General features: G+C 43.9%; 1 protein-coding gene across 1 annotated transcript in view; it reads left to right on the forward strand.

Moving 5' to 3' along the window:
* Nucleotides 1–18,123, forward strand: part of LOC311115607 (E3 ubiquitin-protein ligase SMURF1-like) — a 98,321-nt gene that overhangs the window by 21,254 nt on the left and 58,944 nt on the right. Inside the window, exon 5 of the mRNA XM_084190767.1 lies at nt 13,656–13,721. Within this exon, the coding sequence (XP_084046893.1) occupies nt 13,656–13,721 (66 nt within the window). The remainder of the gene's footprint in view (nt 1–13,655; nt 13,722–18,123) is intronic.

An 18,123-nucleotide genomic window follows, 5' to 3' on the forward strand; every position in this document is an offset into this window, starting at 1 on the left:
CAGCTGAAACAGAGCAGTACCTTCTTCTCCATACAGCTAGACTGACCATAACAGCTGAAACAGAGCAGTACCTTCTCCATACAGCTAGACTGACCATAACAGCTGAAACAGAGCAGTACCTTCTCCATACAGCTAGACTGACCATAACAGCTGAAACAGAGCAGTACCTTCTCCTCCATACAGCTAGACTGACCATAACAGCTGAAACAGAGCAGTACCTTCTCCTCCATACAGCTAGACTGACACTAAACAGCTGAAACAGAGCAGTACCTTCTCCTCCATACAGCTAGACTGACCATAACAGCTGAAACAGAGCAGTACCTTCTCCATACAGCTAGACTGACCATAACAGCTGAAACAGAGCAGTACCTTCTCCATACAGCTAGACTGACCATAACAGCTGAAACAGAGCAGTACCTTCTTCTCCATACAGCTAGACTGACCATAACAGCTGAAACAGAGCAGTACCTTCTCCATACAGCTAGACTGACCATAACAGCTGAAACAGAGCAGTACCTTCTTCTCCATACAGCTAGACTGACCATAACAGCTGAAACAGAGCAGTACCTTCTTCTCCATACAGCTAGACTGACCATAACAGCTGAAACAGAGCAGTACCTTCCCCATACAGCTAGACTGACCATAACAGCTGAAACAGAGCAGTACCTTCTCCATACAGCTAGACTGACCATAACAGCACCTTCTCCTCCATACAGCTAGACTGACCATAACAGCTGAAACAGAGCAGTACCTTCTCCATATAGCTAGACTGACCATAACAGCTGAAACAGAGCAGCACCTTCTCCATACAGCTAGACTGACCATAACAGCTGAAACAGAGCAGTACCTTCTCCATACAGCTAGACTGACCATAACAGCTGAAACAGAGCAGCACCTTCTCCTCCATACAGCTAGACTGACCATAACAGCTGAAACAGAGCAGCACCTTCTCCTCCATACAGCTAGACTGACCATAACAGCTGAAACGGAGCAGTACCTTCTCCATACAGCTAGACTGACCATAACAGCTGAAACAGAGCAGTACCTTCTCCATACAGCTAGACTGACCATAACAGCTGAAACAGAGCAGTACCTTCTCCTCCATACAGCTAGACTGACCATAACAGCTGAAACAGAGCAGTACCTTCTTCTCCATACAGCTAGACTGACCATAACAGCTGAAACAGAGCAGTACCTTCTCCATACAGCTAGACTGACCATAACAGCTGAAACAGAGCAGTACCTTCTCCATACAGCTAGACTGACCATAACAGCTGAAACAGAGCAGTACCTTCTCCATACAGCTAGACTGACCATAACAGCTGAAACAGAGCAGTACCTTCTCCTCCATACAGCTAGACTGACCATAACAGCTGAAACAGAGCAGTACCTTCTCCTCCATACAGCTAGACTGACCATAACAGCTGAAACAGAGCAGTACCTTCTCCTCCATACAGCTAGACTGACCATAACAGCTGAAACAGAGCATTACCTTCTTCTCCATACAGCTAGACTGACCATAACAGCTGAAATAGAGCAGTACCTTCCCCATACAGCTAGACTGACCATAACAGCTGAAACAGAGCAGTACCTTCTCCATACAGCTAGACTGACCATAACAGCTGAAACAGAGCAACACTTTCTCCTCCATACAGCTAGACTGACCATAACAGCTGAAACAGAGCAGTACCTTCTCCATACAGCTAGACTGACCATAACAGCACCTTCTCCTCCATACAGCTAGACTGACCATAACAGCTGAAACAGAGCAATACCTTCTCCATACAGCTAGAATGACCATAACAGCTGAAACAGAGCAACACTTTCTCCTCCATACAGCTAGACTGACCATAACAGCTGAAACAGAGCAGTACCTTCTCCTCCATACACCTAGACTGACCATAACAGCTGAAACAGAGCAGCACCTTCTCCTCCATACAGCTAGACTGACCATAACAGCTGAAACAGAGCAGTACCTTCTCCTCCATACAGCTAGACTGACCATAACAGCTGAAACAGAGCAGTACCTTCTTCTCCATACAGCTAGACTGACCATAACAGCTGAAACAGAGCAGTACCTTCTCCATACAGCTAGACTGACCATAACAGCTGAAACAGAGCAGTACCTTCTCCATACAGCTAGACTGACCATAACAGCTGAAACAGAGCAGTACCTTCTCCTCCATACAGCTAGACTGACCATAACAGCTGAAACAGAGCAGTACCTTCTCCTCCATACAGCTAGACTGACCATAACAGCTGAAACAGAGCAGTACCTTCTCCTCCATACAGCTAGACTGACCATAACAGCTGAAACAGAGCAGTACCTTCTCCTCCATACAGCTAGACTGACCATAACAGCTGAAACAGAGCAGTACCTTCTCCTCCATACAGCTAGACTGACCATAACAGCTGAAACAGAGCAGTACCTTCTCCTCCATACAGCTAGACTGACCATAACAGCTGAAACAGAGCAGTACCTTCTCCTCCATACAGCTAGACTGACCATAACAGCTGAAACAGAGCAGCACCTTCTCCTCCATACAGCTAGACTGACCATAACAGCTGAAACAGAGCAGCACCTTCTCCTCCATACAGCTAGACTGACCATAACAGCTGAAACAGAGCAGTACCTTCTCCATACAGCTAGACTGACCATAACAGCTGAAACAGAGCAGTACCTTCTCCTCCATACAGCTAGACTGACCATAACAGCTGAAACAGAGCAGTACCTTCTTCTCCATACAGCTAGACTGACCATAACAGCTGAAACAGAGCAGTACCTTCTCCATACAGCTAGACTGACCATAACAGCTGAAACAGAGCAGTACCTTCTCCATACAGCTAGACTGACCATAACAGCTGAAACAGAGCAGTACCTTCTCCATACAGCTAGACTGACCATAACAGCTGAAACAGAGCAGTACCTTCTCCATACAGCTAGACTGACCATAACAGCTGAAACAGAGCAGTACCTTCTCCTCCATACAGCTAGACTGACCATAACAGCTGAAACAGAGCAGTACCTTCTCCTCCATACAGCTAGACTGACCATAACAGCTGAAACAGAGCAGTACCTTCTTCTCCATACAGCTAGACTGACCATAACAGCTGAAACAGAGCAGTACCTTCTCCTCCATACAGCTAGACTGACCATAACAGCTGAAACAGAGCAGTACCTTCTCCTCCATACAGCTAGACTGACCATAACAGCTGAAACAGAGCAGTACCTTCTCCTCCATACAGCTAGACTGACCATAACAGCTGAAACAGAGCAGTACCTTCTTCTCCATACAGCTAGACTGACCATAACAGCTGAAACAGAGCAGTACCTCCTCCTCCATACAGCTAGACTGACCATAACAGCTGAAACAGAGCAGTACCTTCTCCTCCATACAGCTAGACTGACCATAACAGCTGAAACAGAGCAGTACCTTCTCCATACAGCTAGACTGACCATAACAGCTGAAACAGAGCAGTACCTTCTTCTCCATACAGCTACACTGACCATAACAGCTGAAACAGAGCAGTACCTTCTTCTCCATACAGCTAGACTGACCATAACAGCTGAAACAGAGCAGTACCTTCTTCTCCATACAGCTAGACTGACCATAACAGCTGAAACAGAGCAGTACCTTCTCCTCCATACAGCTAGACTGACCATAACAGCTGAAACAGAGCAGTACCTTCTTCTCCATACAGCTAGACTGACCATAACAGCTGAAACAGAGCAGTATCTTCTTCTCCATACAGCTAGACTGACCATAACAGCTGAAACAGAGCAGTACCTTCCCCATACAGCTAGACTGACCATAACAGCTGAAACAGAGCAGTACCTTCTCCATACAGCTAGACTGACCATAAAAGCACCTTCTCCTCCATACAGCTAGACTGACCATAACAGCTGAAACAGAGCAATACCTTCTCCATACAGCTAGACTGACCATAACAGCTGAAACAGAGCAGCACCTTCTCTTCCATACAGCTAGACTGACCATAACAGCTGAAACAGAGCAGTACCTTCTCCTCCATACAGCTAGACTGACCATAACAGCTGAAACAGAGCAGTACCTTCTCCATACAGCTATACTGACCATAACAGCTGAAACAGAGCAGTACCTTCTCCTCCATACAGCTAGACTGACCATAACAGCTGAAACAGAGCAGTACCTTCTCCTCCATACAGCTAGACTGACCATAACAGCTGAAACAGAGCAGTACCTTCTCCATACAGCTAGACTGACCATAACAGCTGAAACAGAGCAGTACCTTCTCCATACAGCTAGACTGACCATAACAGCTGAAACAGAGCAGCACCTTCTCCATACAGCTAGACTCACCATAACAGCTGAAACAGAGCAGTACCTTCTCCATACAGCTAAACTGACCATAACAGCTGAAACAGAGCAGCACCTTCTCCTCCATACAGCAAGACTGACCATAACAGCTGAAACAGAGCAGCACCTTCTCCTCCATACAGCTAGACTGACCATAACAGCTGAAACAGAGCAGTACCTTCTCCTCCATACAGATAGACTGACCATAACAGCTGAAACAGAGCAGTATCTTCTCCTCCATACAGCTAGACTGACCATAACAGCTGAAACAGAGCAGTACCTTCTTCTCCATACAGCTAGACTGACCATAACAGCTGAAACAGAGCAGTACCTTCTTCTCCATACAGCTAGACTGACCATAACAGCTGAAACAGAGCAGTACCTTCTCCTCCATACAGCTAGACTGACCATAACAGCTGAAACAGAGCAGTACCTTCTTCTCCATACAGCTAGACTGACCATAACAGCTGAAACAGAGCAGTACCTTCTCCATACAGCTAGACTGACCATAACAGCTGAAACAGAGCAGTACCTTCTCCATACAGCTAGACTGACCATAACAGCTGAAACAGAGCAGTACCTTCTCCATACAGCTAGACTGACCATAACAGCTGAAACAGAGCAGTACCTTCTCCTCCATACAGCTAGACTGACCATAACAGCTGAAACAGAGCAGTACCTTCTCCTCCATACAGCTAGACTGACCATAACAGCTGAAACAGAGCAGTACCTTCTTCTCCATACAGCTAGACTGACCATAACAGCTGAAACAGAGCAGTACCTTCTCCTCCATACAGCTAGACTGACCATAACAGCTGAAACAGAGCAGTACCTTCTCCTCCATACAGCTAGACTGACCATAACAGCTGAAACAGAGCAGTACCTTCTCCTCCATACAGCTAGACTGACCATAACAGCTGAAACAGAGCAGTACCTTCTTCTCCATACAGCTAGACTGACCATAACAGCTGAAACAGAGCAGTACCTCCTCCTCCATACAGCTAGACTGACCATAACAGCTGAAACAGAGCAGTACCTTCTCCTCCATACAGCTAGACTGACCATAACAGCTGAAACAGAGCAGTACCTTCTCCATACAGCTAGACTGACCATAACAGCTGAAACAGAGCAGTACCTTCTTCTCCATACAGCTACACTGACCATAACAGCTGAAACAGAGCAGTACCTTCTTCTCCATACAGCTAGACTGACCATAACAGCTGAAACAGAGCAGTACCTTCTTCTCCATACAGCTAGACTGACCATAACAGCTGAAACAGAGCAGTACCTTCTCCTCCATACAGCTAGACTGACCATAACAGCTGAAACAGAGCAGTACCTTCTTCTCCATACAGCTAGACTGACCATAACAGCTGAAACAGAGCAGTATCTTCTTCTCCATACAGCTAGACTGACCATAACAGCTGAAACAGAGCAGTACCTTCCCCATACAGCTAGACTGACCATAACAGCTGAAACAGAGCAGTACCTTCTCCATACAGCTAGACTGACCATAAAAGCACCTTCTCCTCCATACAGCTAGACTGACCATAACAGCTGAAACAGAGCAATACCTTCTCCATACAGCTAGACTGACCATAACAGCTGAAACAGAGCAGCACCTTCTCTTCCATACAGCTAGACTGACCATAACAGCTGAAACAGAGCAGTACCTTCTCCTCCATACAGCTAGACTGACCATAACAGCTGAAACAGAGCAGTACCTTCTCCATACAGCTATACTGACCATAACAGCTGAAACAGAGCAGTACCTTCTCCTCCATACAGCTAGACTGACCATAACAGCTGAAACAGAGCAGTACCTTCTCCTCCATACAGCTAGACTGACCATAACAGCTGAAACAGAGCAGTACCTTCTCCATACAGCTAGACTGACCATAACAGCTGAAACAGAGCAGTACCTTCTCCTCCATACAGCTAGACTGACCATAACAGCTGAAACAGAGCAGCACCTTCTCCATACAGCTAGACTCACCATAACAGCTGAAACAGAGCAGCACCTTCTCCATACACCTAGACTGACCATAACAGCTGAAACAGAGCAGTACCTTCTCCTCCATACAGCTAGACTGACCATAACAGCTGAAACAGAGCAGTACCTTCTCCATACAGCTAAACTGACCATAACAGCTGAAACAGAGCAGCACCTTCTCCTCCATACAGCAAGACTGACCATAACAGCTGAAACAGAGCAGCACCTTCTCCTCCATACAGCTAGACTGACCATAACAGCTGAAACAGAGCAGTACCTTCTCCTCCATACAGATAGACTGACCATAACAGCTGAAACAGAGCAGTATCTTCTCCTCCATACAGCTAGACTGACCATAACAGCTGAAACAGAGCAGTACCTTCTTCTCCATACAGCTAGACTGACCATAACAGCTGAAACAGAGCAGTACCTTCTTCTCCATACAGCTAGACTGACCATAACAGCTGAAACAGAGCAGTACCTTCTCCTCCATACAGCTAGACTGACCATAACAGCTGAAACAGAGCAGTACCTTCTTCTCCATACAGCTAGACTGACCATAACAGCTGAAACAGAGCAGTACCTTCTCCTCCATACAGCTAGACTGACCATAACAGCTGAAACAGAGCAGTATCTTCTCCTCCATACAGCTAGACTGACCATAACAGCTGAAACAGAGCAGTACCTTCTCCTCCATACAGCTAGACTGACCATAACAGCTGAAACAGAGCAGTACCTTCTTCTCCATACAGCTAGACTGACCATAACAGCTGAAACAGAGCAGTACCTTCTCCTCCATACAGCTAGACTGACCATAACAGCTGAAACAGAGCAGTACCTTCTCCTCCATACAGCTAGACTGACCATAACAGCTGAAACAGAGCAGTACCTTCTCCTCCATACAGCTAGACTGACCATAACAGCTGAAACAGAGCAGTTCCTTCTCCTCCATACAGCTAGACTGACCATAACAGCTGAAACAGAGCAGTACCTTCTCCTCCATACACCTAGACTGACCATAACAGCTGAAACAGAGCAGTACCTTCTCCATACAGCTAGACTGACCATAACAGCTGAAACAGAGCAGTACCTTCTCCATACAGCTAGACTGACCATAACAGCTGAAACAGAGCAGTACCTTCTCCTCCATACAGCTAGACTGACCATAACAGCTGAAACAGAGCAGTACCTTCTCCTCCATACAGCTAGACTGACCATAACAGCTGAAACAGAGCAGTACCTTGCTAGCTGCTTTGCCCTGGTACTAGAGGTTCACATAATGACAAAAGCAATAACAGATTTTTAGAAATGTAAAAAAAAAATAGAAATATCACATTTACATAAGCATTCAGGTCCTTTACTCAGTTACTGTGTTGAAGCATCTTTGGCAGCGATTACAGCCTCAAGTCTTCTTGAGTATGACGCTACAAAGCTTGGCACACCTGTATTTGGGGAGTTTCTCCCATTCTTCTCTGCAGATCCTCTCAAGCTCTGTCAGGTTGGATGGGGAGCGTCACTGCATAGCTATTTTCAAGGACATTCCTGCGTTGTCTTGGCTCTGTGCTTAGGGTTGTTGTCCTGTTGGAAGGTGAACTTTCACCCCAGTCTGAGGTCCTGAGTGCTCTGGAGCTGGTTTTCATCAAGGATCTCTCTGTACTTTGCCCCGTTCATCTTTCCCTCGATCCTGACTAGTCTCCCAGTCCCTGCCGCTGAAAAACATCCCCACAGCATGATGCTGCCACCACCATGCTTCACCGTAGGGCTGGTATTAGCCAGGTGATGAGCGGTGCCTGGTTTCCTCCAGACGTGACGCTTGGCATTCAGGCCAAAGCGTTCAATCTTGGTTTCAGCAGACCAGAGAATCTTGTTTCTCATGGTCTGAGAGTCCTTTAGGTGCCTTTTGGCAAACTCCAAGCGGGCTGTCATGTGACTTTTACTGAGGAGTGGCTTCCGTCTGGCCACTCTACCATAAAGGCCTGATTGGTGGAGTGCTGCAGAGATGGTTGTCTTTCTGGAAGGTTCTCCCATCTCTACAGAGGAACTCTGGAGCTCTGTCAGAGTGACCATCGGGTTCTTGGTCACCTCCCTAACCAAGGCCCTTCTTCCCCGATTGCTCAGTTTGGCCGGGCGGCCAGCTCTAGGAAGAGTCTTGGTGGTTCCAAACTTCTTCCATTTAAGAATGATGGAGGCGACTGTGTTCCGGGTGACCTTCAATGCTGCAGAAATGTTTTGGTACCCTTCCCGAGATCTGTGCCTCGGCACAATCCTGTCTCTGAGCTCTACGGACAATTCCTTCGACCTCATGGCTTGGTTTTTACTTTGACATGCACTGTCAACTGTGGGACCTTATATAGACAGATTCCAAATCATGTCCAATCAATTTAATTTACCACAGGTGGACTCCTTTTCTACCAGAAGGTGCTGTCAGGAACTACCAGCTAGCTAGCTAGGTTGCAATGGAGCCCTGGAATAGCTATCAAACGTTTCCAGCGCTGTAGAAGCTGTGTTTATTAACATTTACATTTACATTTAAGTCATTTAGCAGACGCTGTTATCCAGAGCGACTTACAGTTAGTGAATACATATACTTTTTTTTATACTGGCCCCCCGTGGGAAACGAACCCACAACCCTGGCATTGCAAACGCCATGCTCTATCAACTGAGCTACTTCCCTGCCGGCCATTCCCTCCCCTACCCTGGACGACGCTGGGCCAATTGTGCGCCGCCCCATGGGTCTCCCGGTCGCGGCCGGCTGCGACAGAGCCTGGATTCGAACCAGGATCTCTAGTGGCACAGCTAGCACTGCGATGCAGCGCCTTAGACCACTGCACCACTCAGGACTATATTAAGCTCTTGTCCGGGACAATATTGACAATCCAGATTTCCATTGCGTCAATTGTTTGCTAGCGGAGGATTACAGGAATGAGGTGGCTATGCTTAGCAAACACATCTAAATTCTGCGCAAACTTATGGGGGAAAACGCAAATTGGAACTTTCTTGTTCTCAACTCCTATGGCTGGATGCTGCTTGGGCCTGATGGGTGTTTCCCCGCCTTGTCATCTGTCCCTATCTGAATGGCCTGTTCTACCTGGAACTTGCCTGCCAAGGAAGTCGTCTCCATCTGCTTGCAGCGGGCGTATGCTTCTCGTATGCTTCTTGTGGGCCCGTGAAAGGTTCAACAACTTGTGTGACGGGCGGTTTCTCTATTCCCTTCTCCGGCAGTGAAATGGTGAGAAATGTCTCAGTCCCTGGAGCAAAAACGTTGTGCTATCCAGGAGCACGAGTACAGGACATCAGTACGATCCCAAACATTTTAAACCAGCATCAGTAAATTGGAGGATGGGATCCACCCAAAATCATTTGGGTTCACAGCATTATAAGGCTGCGTTGAGACAATGACTTATCAATTACCCAAGCCCAGCTCATTTAATCCCTACCATTGTGTCGCTGAGTTGTCATAATGGTTCAGCAAATGTACATGATCCCAGGGGCATTGGAAGACACAATGTAAGTAACCTAATTTATTTCCTTCTAACTGCCCTGAATGCACAGCTATTGTATGCAGCAATCATGTGTCTATGAACCAGAGTAATACTGTTAGCACTGAGGCGGTGTGCCCTAGTAGGAAGTCCACTGTGTTCAGCTCACCCTGTACTAACATAAATAACCAGAGTATGTCTACCTCTGCTAAGCTTCCCAGGAAAGCAATGAAAACAATCAAGCATCCCAGAAAAGTGCTAAAAATAGCCCACGTTAACATATGTAGCTTAAGAAACAAGGTTCATGAAATCAATAATTAGCTAGTAACAGATGACATTCATATTCTGACTATCTCTGAAACTCACCTAGATAATTCCTTTGATGATACAGTGGTAGCGATACAAGGTTAAAACATCTACAGAAAATACAGAAATGCCAAAGGTGGAGGTGTGGCTGTTTATATTCAGAACCACATTCCTTTGAAGATTAGAGAGGATCTCATGTTAAATACTGTTGAAGTAATATGGCTACAGGTTCACCTGCCTCACCTAAAGCCCATTCTGGTGGGAAGCTGCTATAGACCACCAAGTGCTAACAGTCAGTATCTGGATAACGTGTGAATTGCTTGATAATGTATGTGATATCAATAGAGAGGTATACTTTCTGAGGGATTTAAATATTGACTGGCTTTCATCAGGCTGCCCACTCAAGAGAAAGCTTCAAACTGTAACCAGTGTGTCACGATCGTCTACCAATGAGGAGGACCAAGGCGCAGCGTTGAATGCGAACATTTTATTTTATCAAGATGATCACACGATCAAAACAACAAAAACGAAACGTGACGTCCCTGGTTACATAAACCAACAAACACGGAACAAGAAACCACAAACACAAAGTGGAAAGACCGACAGTTAAATATGGCTCCCAATCAGAGACAACCAGCTGACACTCGTTGCCTCTGATTGGGAGTCACTCAGGCCAACATAGATATACAAACATAGACTACACACCCTGGCTCAACATAACATAGTCCCCAGAGCCAGGGCGTGACAGTACCCTCCCCCAAAGGCGCGGACTCCGACCGCGCCAAACAACCACAACAGGGGAGGGACCGGGTGGGCACTCCGCCTCGGCGGCGGATCCGGCTCCGGACATGACCCAGGCACGGGTTGTGCTGGACTGACGACGCGCACCCCTGGCTTGGTGCGTGGAGGAGGAACGGGCCTTACCAGGCTGACGACGCACACCGTAGGCTTGGTGCGTGGAGCAGGGACAGGCCGGACTGGGCTGACGAAGCACACCACTGACTTGGTGCGGGGAGCAGGAACGGGCCGGACCGGGCTGACGAAGCGCACCCCTGACTTGGTGGGAGTGGCAGGAACAGGCCGGCCCGTACTGGGAACACACACCACTGGCCCTACGTGGGGATCAGGAACAGGCCGGACCGGACTGGCAACACACGCCAGTACCTCTCGCCGTGCCTCTACAACCTCCTTCCCCCTGGTGACCAGTGACTCCCGTAACCTGGCGGCCTCCTCTGCCAACCCGCTGGACCGCTCTATCGCGGCCTCCTGCTGCCCCGACGTCGTGAGCCCCCCCCCTAAAAATTTGCTGGGGGTCTCTCCTCCCCGTGGGCCAGGCCTCCATCGTTCTCGCCAGACTCTCACCCCACTGCTCCAAAGTCCAACCTCTCTCCTCTTCTCTTGGCTTGGCCCAGTCGAGACTCCTACTCCACTGCTCCCAAGTCCATCCTCTCTCTTCTTCACGCTGCTTGGTCCTGTTATGGTGGTTTCTTCTGTCACGATCGTCTACCAATGAGGAGGACCAAGGCGCAGCGTTGAATGCGAACATTTTATTTTATCAAGATGATCACACGATCAAAACAACAAAAACGAAACGTGACGTCCCTGGTTACATAAACCAACAAACACGGAACAAGAAACCACAAACACAAAGTGGAAAGACCGACAGTTAAATATGGCTCCCAATCAGAGACAACCAGCTGACACTCGTTGCCTCTGATTGGGAGTCACTCAGGCCAACATAGATATACAAACATAGACTACACACCCTGGCTCAACATAACATAGTCCCCAGAGCCAGGGCGTGACAGTACCCTCCCCCAAAGGCGCGGACTCCGACCGCGCCAAACAACCACAACAGGGGAGGGACCGGGTGGGCACTCCGCCTCGGCGGCGGATCCGGCTCCGGACATGACCCAGGCACGGGTTGTGCTGGACTGACGACAGGCACCCCTGGCTTGGTGCGTGGAGGAGGAACGGGCCTTACCAGGCTGACGACGCACACCGTAGGCTTGGTGCGTGGAGCAGGGACAGGCCGGACTGGGCTGACGAAGCACACCACTGACTTGGTGCGGGGAGCAGGAACGGGCCGGACCGGGCTGACGAAGCGCACCCCTGACTTGGTGGGAGTGGCAGGAACAGGCCGGCCCGTACTGGGAACACACACCACTGGCCCTACGTGGGGATCAGGAACAGGCCGGACCGGACTGGCAACACACGCCAGTACCTCTCGCCGTGCCTCTACAACCTCCTTCCCCCTGGTGACCAGTGACTCCCGTAACCTGGCGGCCTCCTCTGCCAACCCGCTGGACCGCTCTATCGCGGCCTCCTGCTGCCCCGACGTCGTGAGCCCCCCCCCTAAAAATTTGCTGGGGGTCTCTCCTCCCCGTGGGCCAGGCCTCCATCGTTCTCGCCAGACTCTCACCCCACTGCTCCAAAGTCCAACCTCTCTCCTCTTCTCTTGGCTTGGCCCAGTCGAGACTCCTACTCCACTGCTCCCAAGTCCATCCTCTCTCTTCTTCACGCTGCTTGGTCCTGTTATGGTGGTTTCTTCTGTCACGATCGTCTACCAATGAGGAGGACCAAGGCGCAGCGTTGAATGCGAACATTTTATTTTATCAAGATGATCACACGATCAAAACAACAAAAACGAAACGTGACGTCCCTGGTTACATAAACCAACAAACACGGAACAAGAAACCACAAACACAAAGTGGAAAGACCGACAGTTAAATATGGCTCCCAATCAGAGACAACCAGCTGACACTCGTTGCCTCTGATTGGGAGTCACTCAGGCCAACATAGATATACAAACATAGACTTACACACCCTGGCTCAACATAACATAGTCCCCAGAGCCAGGGCGTGACACAGTGCCTGCAACCTGGTTCAGGTTATCAGTCAACCTACCAGGGTAGTTACAAACAGTACAGGAATTAAATCATCAACATGTATTGATAATATCTTTACTAATGCTGCAGAGATTTGTTTGAAAGCAGTATCCAAATCCATTGGATGTAGTGATCACAATATAGTAGCCATATCTAGGAAAACCAAAGTTCCAAAGGCTGGGCCTAATATAGTGTATAAGAGGTCATACAATACGTTTTGTAGTGATTCCTATGTTGTTGATGTAAAGAATATTTGTTGGTCCGTGGTGTGTAATGAGGAGCAAACAGACACTGCACTTGACACATTTATGAAATTGCTTATTCCAGTTACTAATAAGCATACACCCATTAAGAAAATGACTGTAAAAACGGTTAAATCCCAGTGGATTGATGAGGAATTGAAAAATGGTATTGTTGAGAAGGATGAGGCAAATAAGTCTGGCTGCACAACCGATTGGCAATCGTATTGCAAATTGAGAAATCATGTGACTAAACTGAATAAAAAGAAGAAGAACTCTCTCTCTCTCTCTCTCTCTCTCTCTCTCTCTCTCTCTCTCTCTCTCTCTCTCTCTCTCTCTCTCTCTCTCTCTCTCTCTCTCTCTCTCTCTGTCTCTGTCTCTGTCTCTGTCTCTGTCTCTCTCTCTGTCTCCAGACCAGCGGTTGGATCTGTGTAAGCTGAACCCATCAGACAGTGATGCAGTACGGGGACAGATCGTAGGTAAGACTGACTGGACACTCAGGAACAGGGACCGGGAAATGTTTTATTTAATGCACCCATATTGATATTGATTTGTATTTAATGCACCCATATTGATATTGATTTGTATTTAATGCACCCATATTGATATTGATTTGTATTTAATGCACCCATATTGATTTGTATTTAATGCACCCATATTGATTTGGATTTATTATGGATACCCAATAGTTGTTGCCAAGGCAGCAGCTACTCTTCCTGGGGTCCAAACACATTAAGGCACGTACAGATAAAACAGAACATCATATAACATTATTACACCACTACATATCTACAATACAACATGTATATATACCACCATACAACAATATTACACCTCTACATATCTACAATACAACATGTATATATACCACCATACAACAATATTACACCTCTACATATCTACAATACAACATGTATATATACCACCATATAACATTACTACACCTCTACATATCTACAATACAACATGTATATATACCACCATACAACAATATTACACCACTACATATCTACAATACAACATGTATATATACCACCATATAACATTATTACACCACTACATATCTACAATACAACATGTATATATACCACCATATAACAATATTACACCACTACATATCTACAATACAACATGTATAATACCACCATACAACAATACTACACCACTACATATCTACAATACAACATGTATATATACCACCATACAACAATATTACACCGCTACATATCTACAATACAACATGTATATATACCACCATACAACAATATTACACCACTACATATCTACAATACAACATGTATATATACCACCATACAACAATATTACACCGCTACATATCTACAATACAACATGTATATATACCACCATATAACATTATTACACCACTACATATCTACAATACAACATGTATATATACCACCATACAACAATACTACACCACTACATATCTACAATACAACATGTATATATACCACCATACAACAATACTACACCACTACATATCTACAATACAACATGTATATATACCACCATACAACAATATTACACCACTACATATCTACAGTACAACATGTATATATACCACCATACAACAATACTACACCACTACATATCTACAATACAACATGTATATATACCACCATACAACAATATTACACCACTACATATCTACAGTACAACATGTATATATACCACCATACAACATTACTACACCACTACATATCTACAATACAACATGTATATATACCACCATACAACAATATTACACCACTACATATCTACAATACAACATGTATATATACCACCATACAACAATACTACACCACTACATATCTACAATACAACATGTATATATACCACCATACAACATTATTACACCACTACATATCTACAATACAACATATATATATACCACCATACAACATTATTACACCACTACATATCTACAATACAACATGTATATATACCACCATACAACATTACTACACCACTACATATCTACAATACAACATGTATATATACCACCATACAACATTATTACACCACTACATATCTACAATACAACATGTATATATACCACCATACAACAATATTACACCACTACATATCTACAATACAACATGTATATATACCACCATATAACAATATTACACCACTACATATCTACAATACAACATGTATATATACCACCATACAACAATATTACACCACTACATATCTACAATACAACATGTATATATACCACCATATAACATTATTACACCACTACATATCTACAATACAACATGTATATATACCACCATACAACAATATTACACCACTACATATCTACAATACAACATGTATATATACCACCATATAACAATATTACACCACTACATATCTACAATACAACATGTATATATACCACCATATAACAATATTACACCACTACATATCTACAATACAACATGTATATATACCACCATACAACAATACTACACCACTACATATCTACAATACAACATGTATATATACCACCATACAACAATATTACACCACTACATATCTACAATACAACATGTATATATACCACCATATAACATTATTACACCACTACATATCTACAATACAACATGTATATATACCACCATATAACATTACTACACCTCTACATATCTACAATACAACATGTATATATACCACCATACAACATTATTACACCACTACATATCTACAATGCAACATGTATATATACCACCATACAACAATATTACACCACTACATATCTACAATACAACATGTATATATACCACCATACAACAATATTACACCACTACATATCTACAATACAACATGTATATATACCACCATACAACAATATTACACCACTACATATCTACAATACAAACATGTATATATACCACCATACAACAATATTACACCACTACATATCTACAATACAACATGTATATATACCACCATACAACATTATTACACCACTACATATCTACAATACAACATGTATATATACCACCATACAACAATATTACACCACTACATATCTACAATACAAACATGTATATATACCACCATACAACAATATTACACCACTACATATCTACAATACAACATGTATATATACCACCATACAACATTATTACACCACTACATATCTACAATACAACATGTATATATACCACCATACAACAATATTACACCACTACATATCTACAATACAACATGTATATATACCACCATATAACAATATTACACCACTACATATCTACAATACAACATGTATATATACCACCATACAACAATATTACACCACTACATATCTACAATACAACATGTATATATACCACCATACAACAATATTACACCACTACATATCTACAATACAACATGTATATATACCACCATACAACAATACTACACCACTACATATCTACAATACAACATGTATATATACCACCATACAACAATATTACACCACTACATATCTACAATACAACATGTATATATACCACCATACAACAATACTACACCACTACATATCTACAATACAACATGTATATATACCACCATACAACATTATTACACCACTACATATCTACAATACAACATGTATATATACCACCATATAACATTATTACACCACTACATATCTACAATACAACATGTATATATACCACCATACAACATTACTACACCTCTACATATCTACAATACAACATGTATATATACCACCATACAACAATATTACACCACTACATATCTACAATACAACATGTATATATACCACCATACAACATTACTACACCACTACATATCTACAATACAACATGTATATATACCACCATACAACAATATTACACCACTACATATCTACAATACAACATGTATATATACCACCATATAACAATATTACACCACTACATATCTACAATACAACATGTATATATACCACCATACAACAATATTACACCGCTACATATCTACAATACAACATGTATATATACCACCATACAACAATATTACACCACTACATATCTACAATACAACATGTATATATACCACCATACAACATTACTACACCACTACATATCTACAATACAACATGTATATATACCACCATACAACAATATTACACCGCTACATATCTACAATACAACATGTATATATACCACCATACAACAATATTACACCGCTACATATCTACAATACAACATGTATATATACCACCATACAACATTACTACACCACTACATATCTACAATACAACATGTATATATACCACCATACAACATTACTACACCACTACATATCTACAATACAACATGTATATATACCACCATACAACAATATTACACCGCTACATATCTACAATACAACATGTATATATACCACCATACAACAATATTACACCACTACATATCTACAATACAACATGTATATATACCACCATACAACAATATTACACCACTACATATCTACAATACAACATGTATATATACCACCATACAACAATATTACACCGCTACATATCTACAATACAACATGTATATATACCACCATATAACAATATTACAGTGCCTGTGTGTGTAGAGTGCGTGTGCTAGCGCTTGAATGCAGCAGCTACTCTTCCTGGGGGTTTATTATGGATCCCCATTAGTTCCTGCCAAGGCAGCAGCTACTCTTCCTGGGGTTTATTATGGATCCCCATTAGTTCCTGCCAAGGCAGCAGCTACTCTTCCTGGGGTTTATTATGGATCCCCATTAGTTCCTGCCAAGGCAGCGGCTACTCTTCCTGGGGTTTATTATGGATCCCCATTAGTTCCTGCCAAGGCAGCGGCTACTCTTCCTGGGGTTTATTATGGATCCCCATTAGTTCCTGCC

This window comes from Coregonus lavaretus, assembly GCF_964263955.1.
Source record: "Coregonus lavaretus genome assembly, contig: HAP1_SCAFFOLD_145, whole genome shotgun sequence".
NCBI lineage: Eukaryota > Metazoa > Chordata > Actinopteri > Salmoniformes > Salmonidae > Coregonus > Coregonus lavaretus.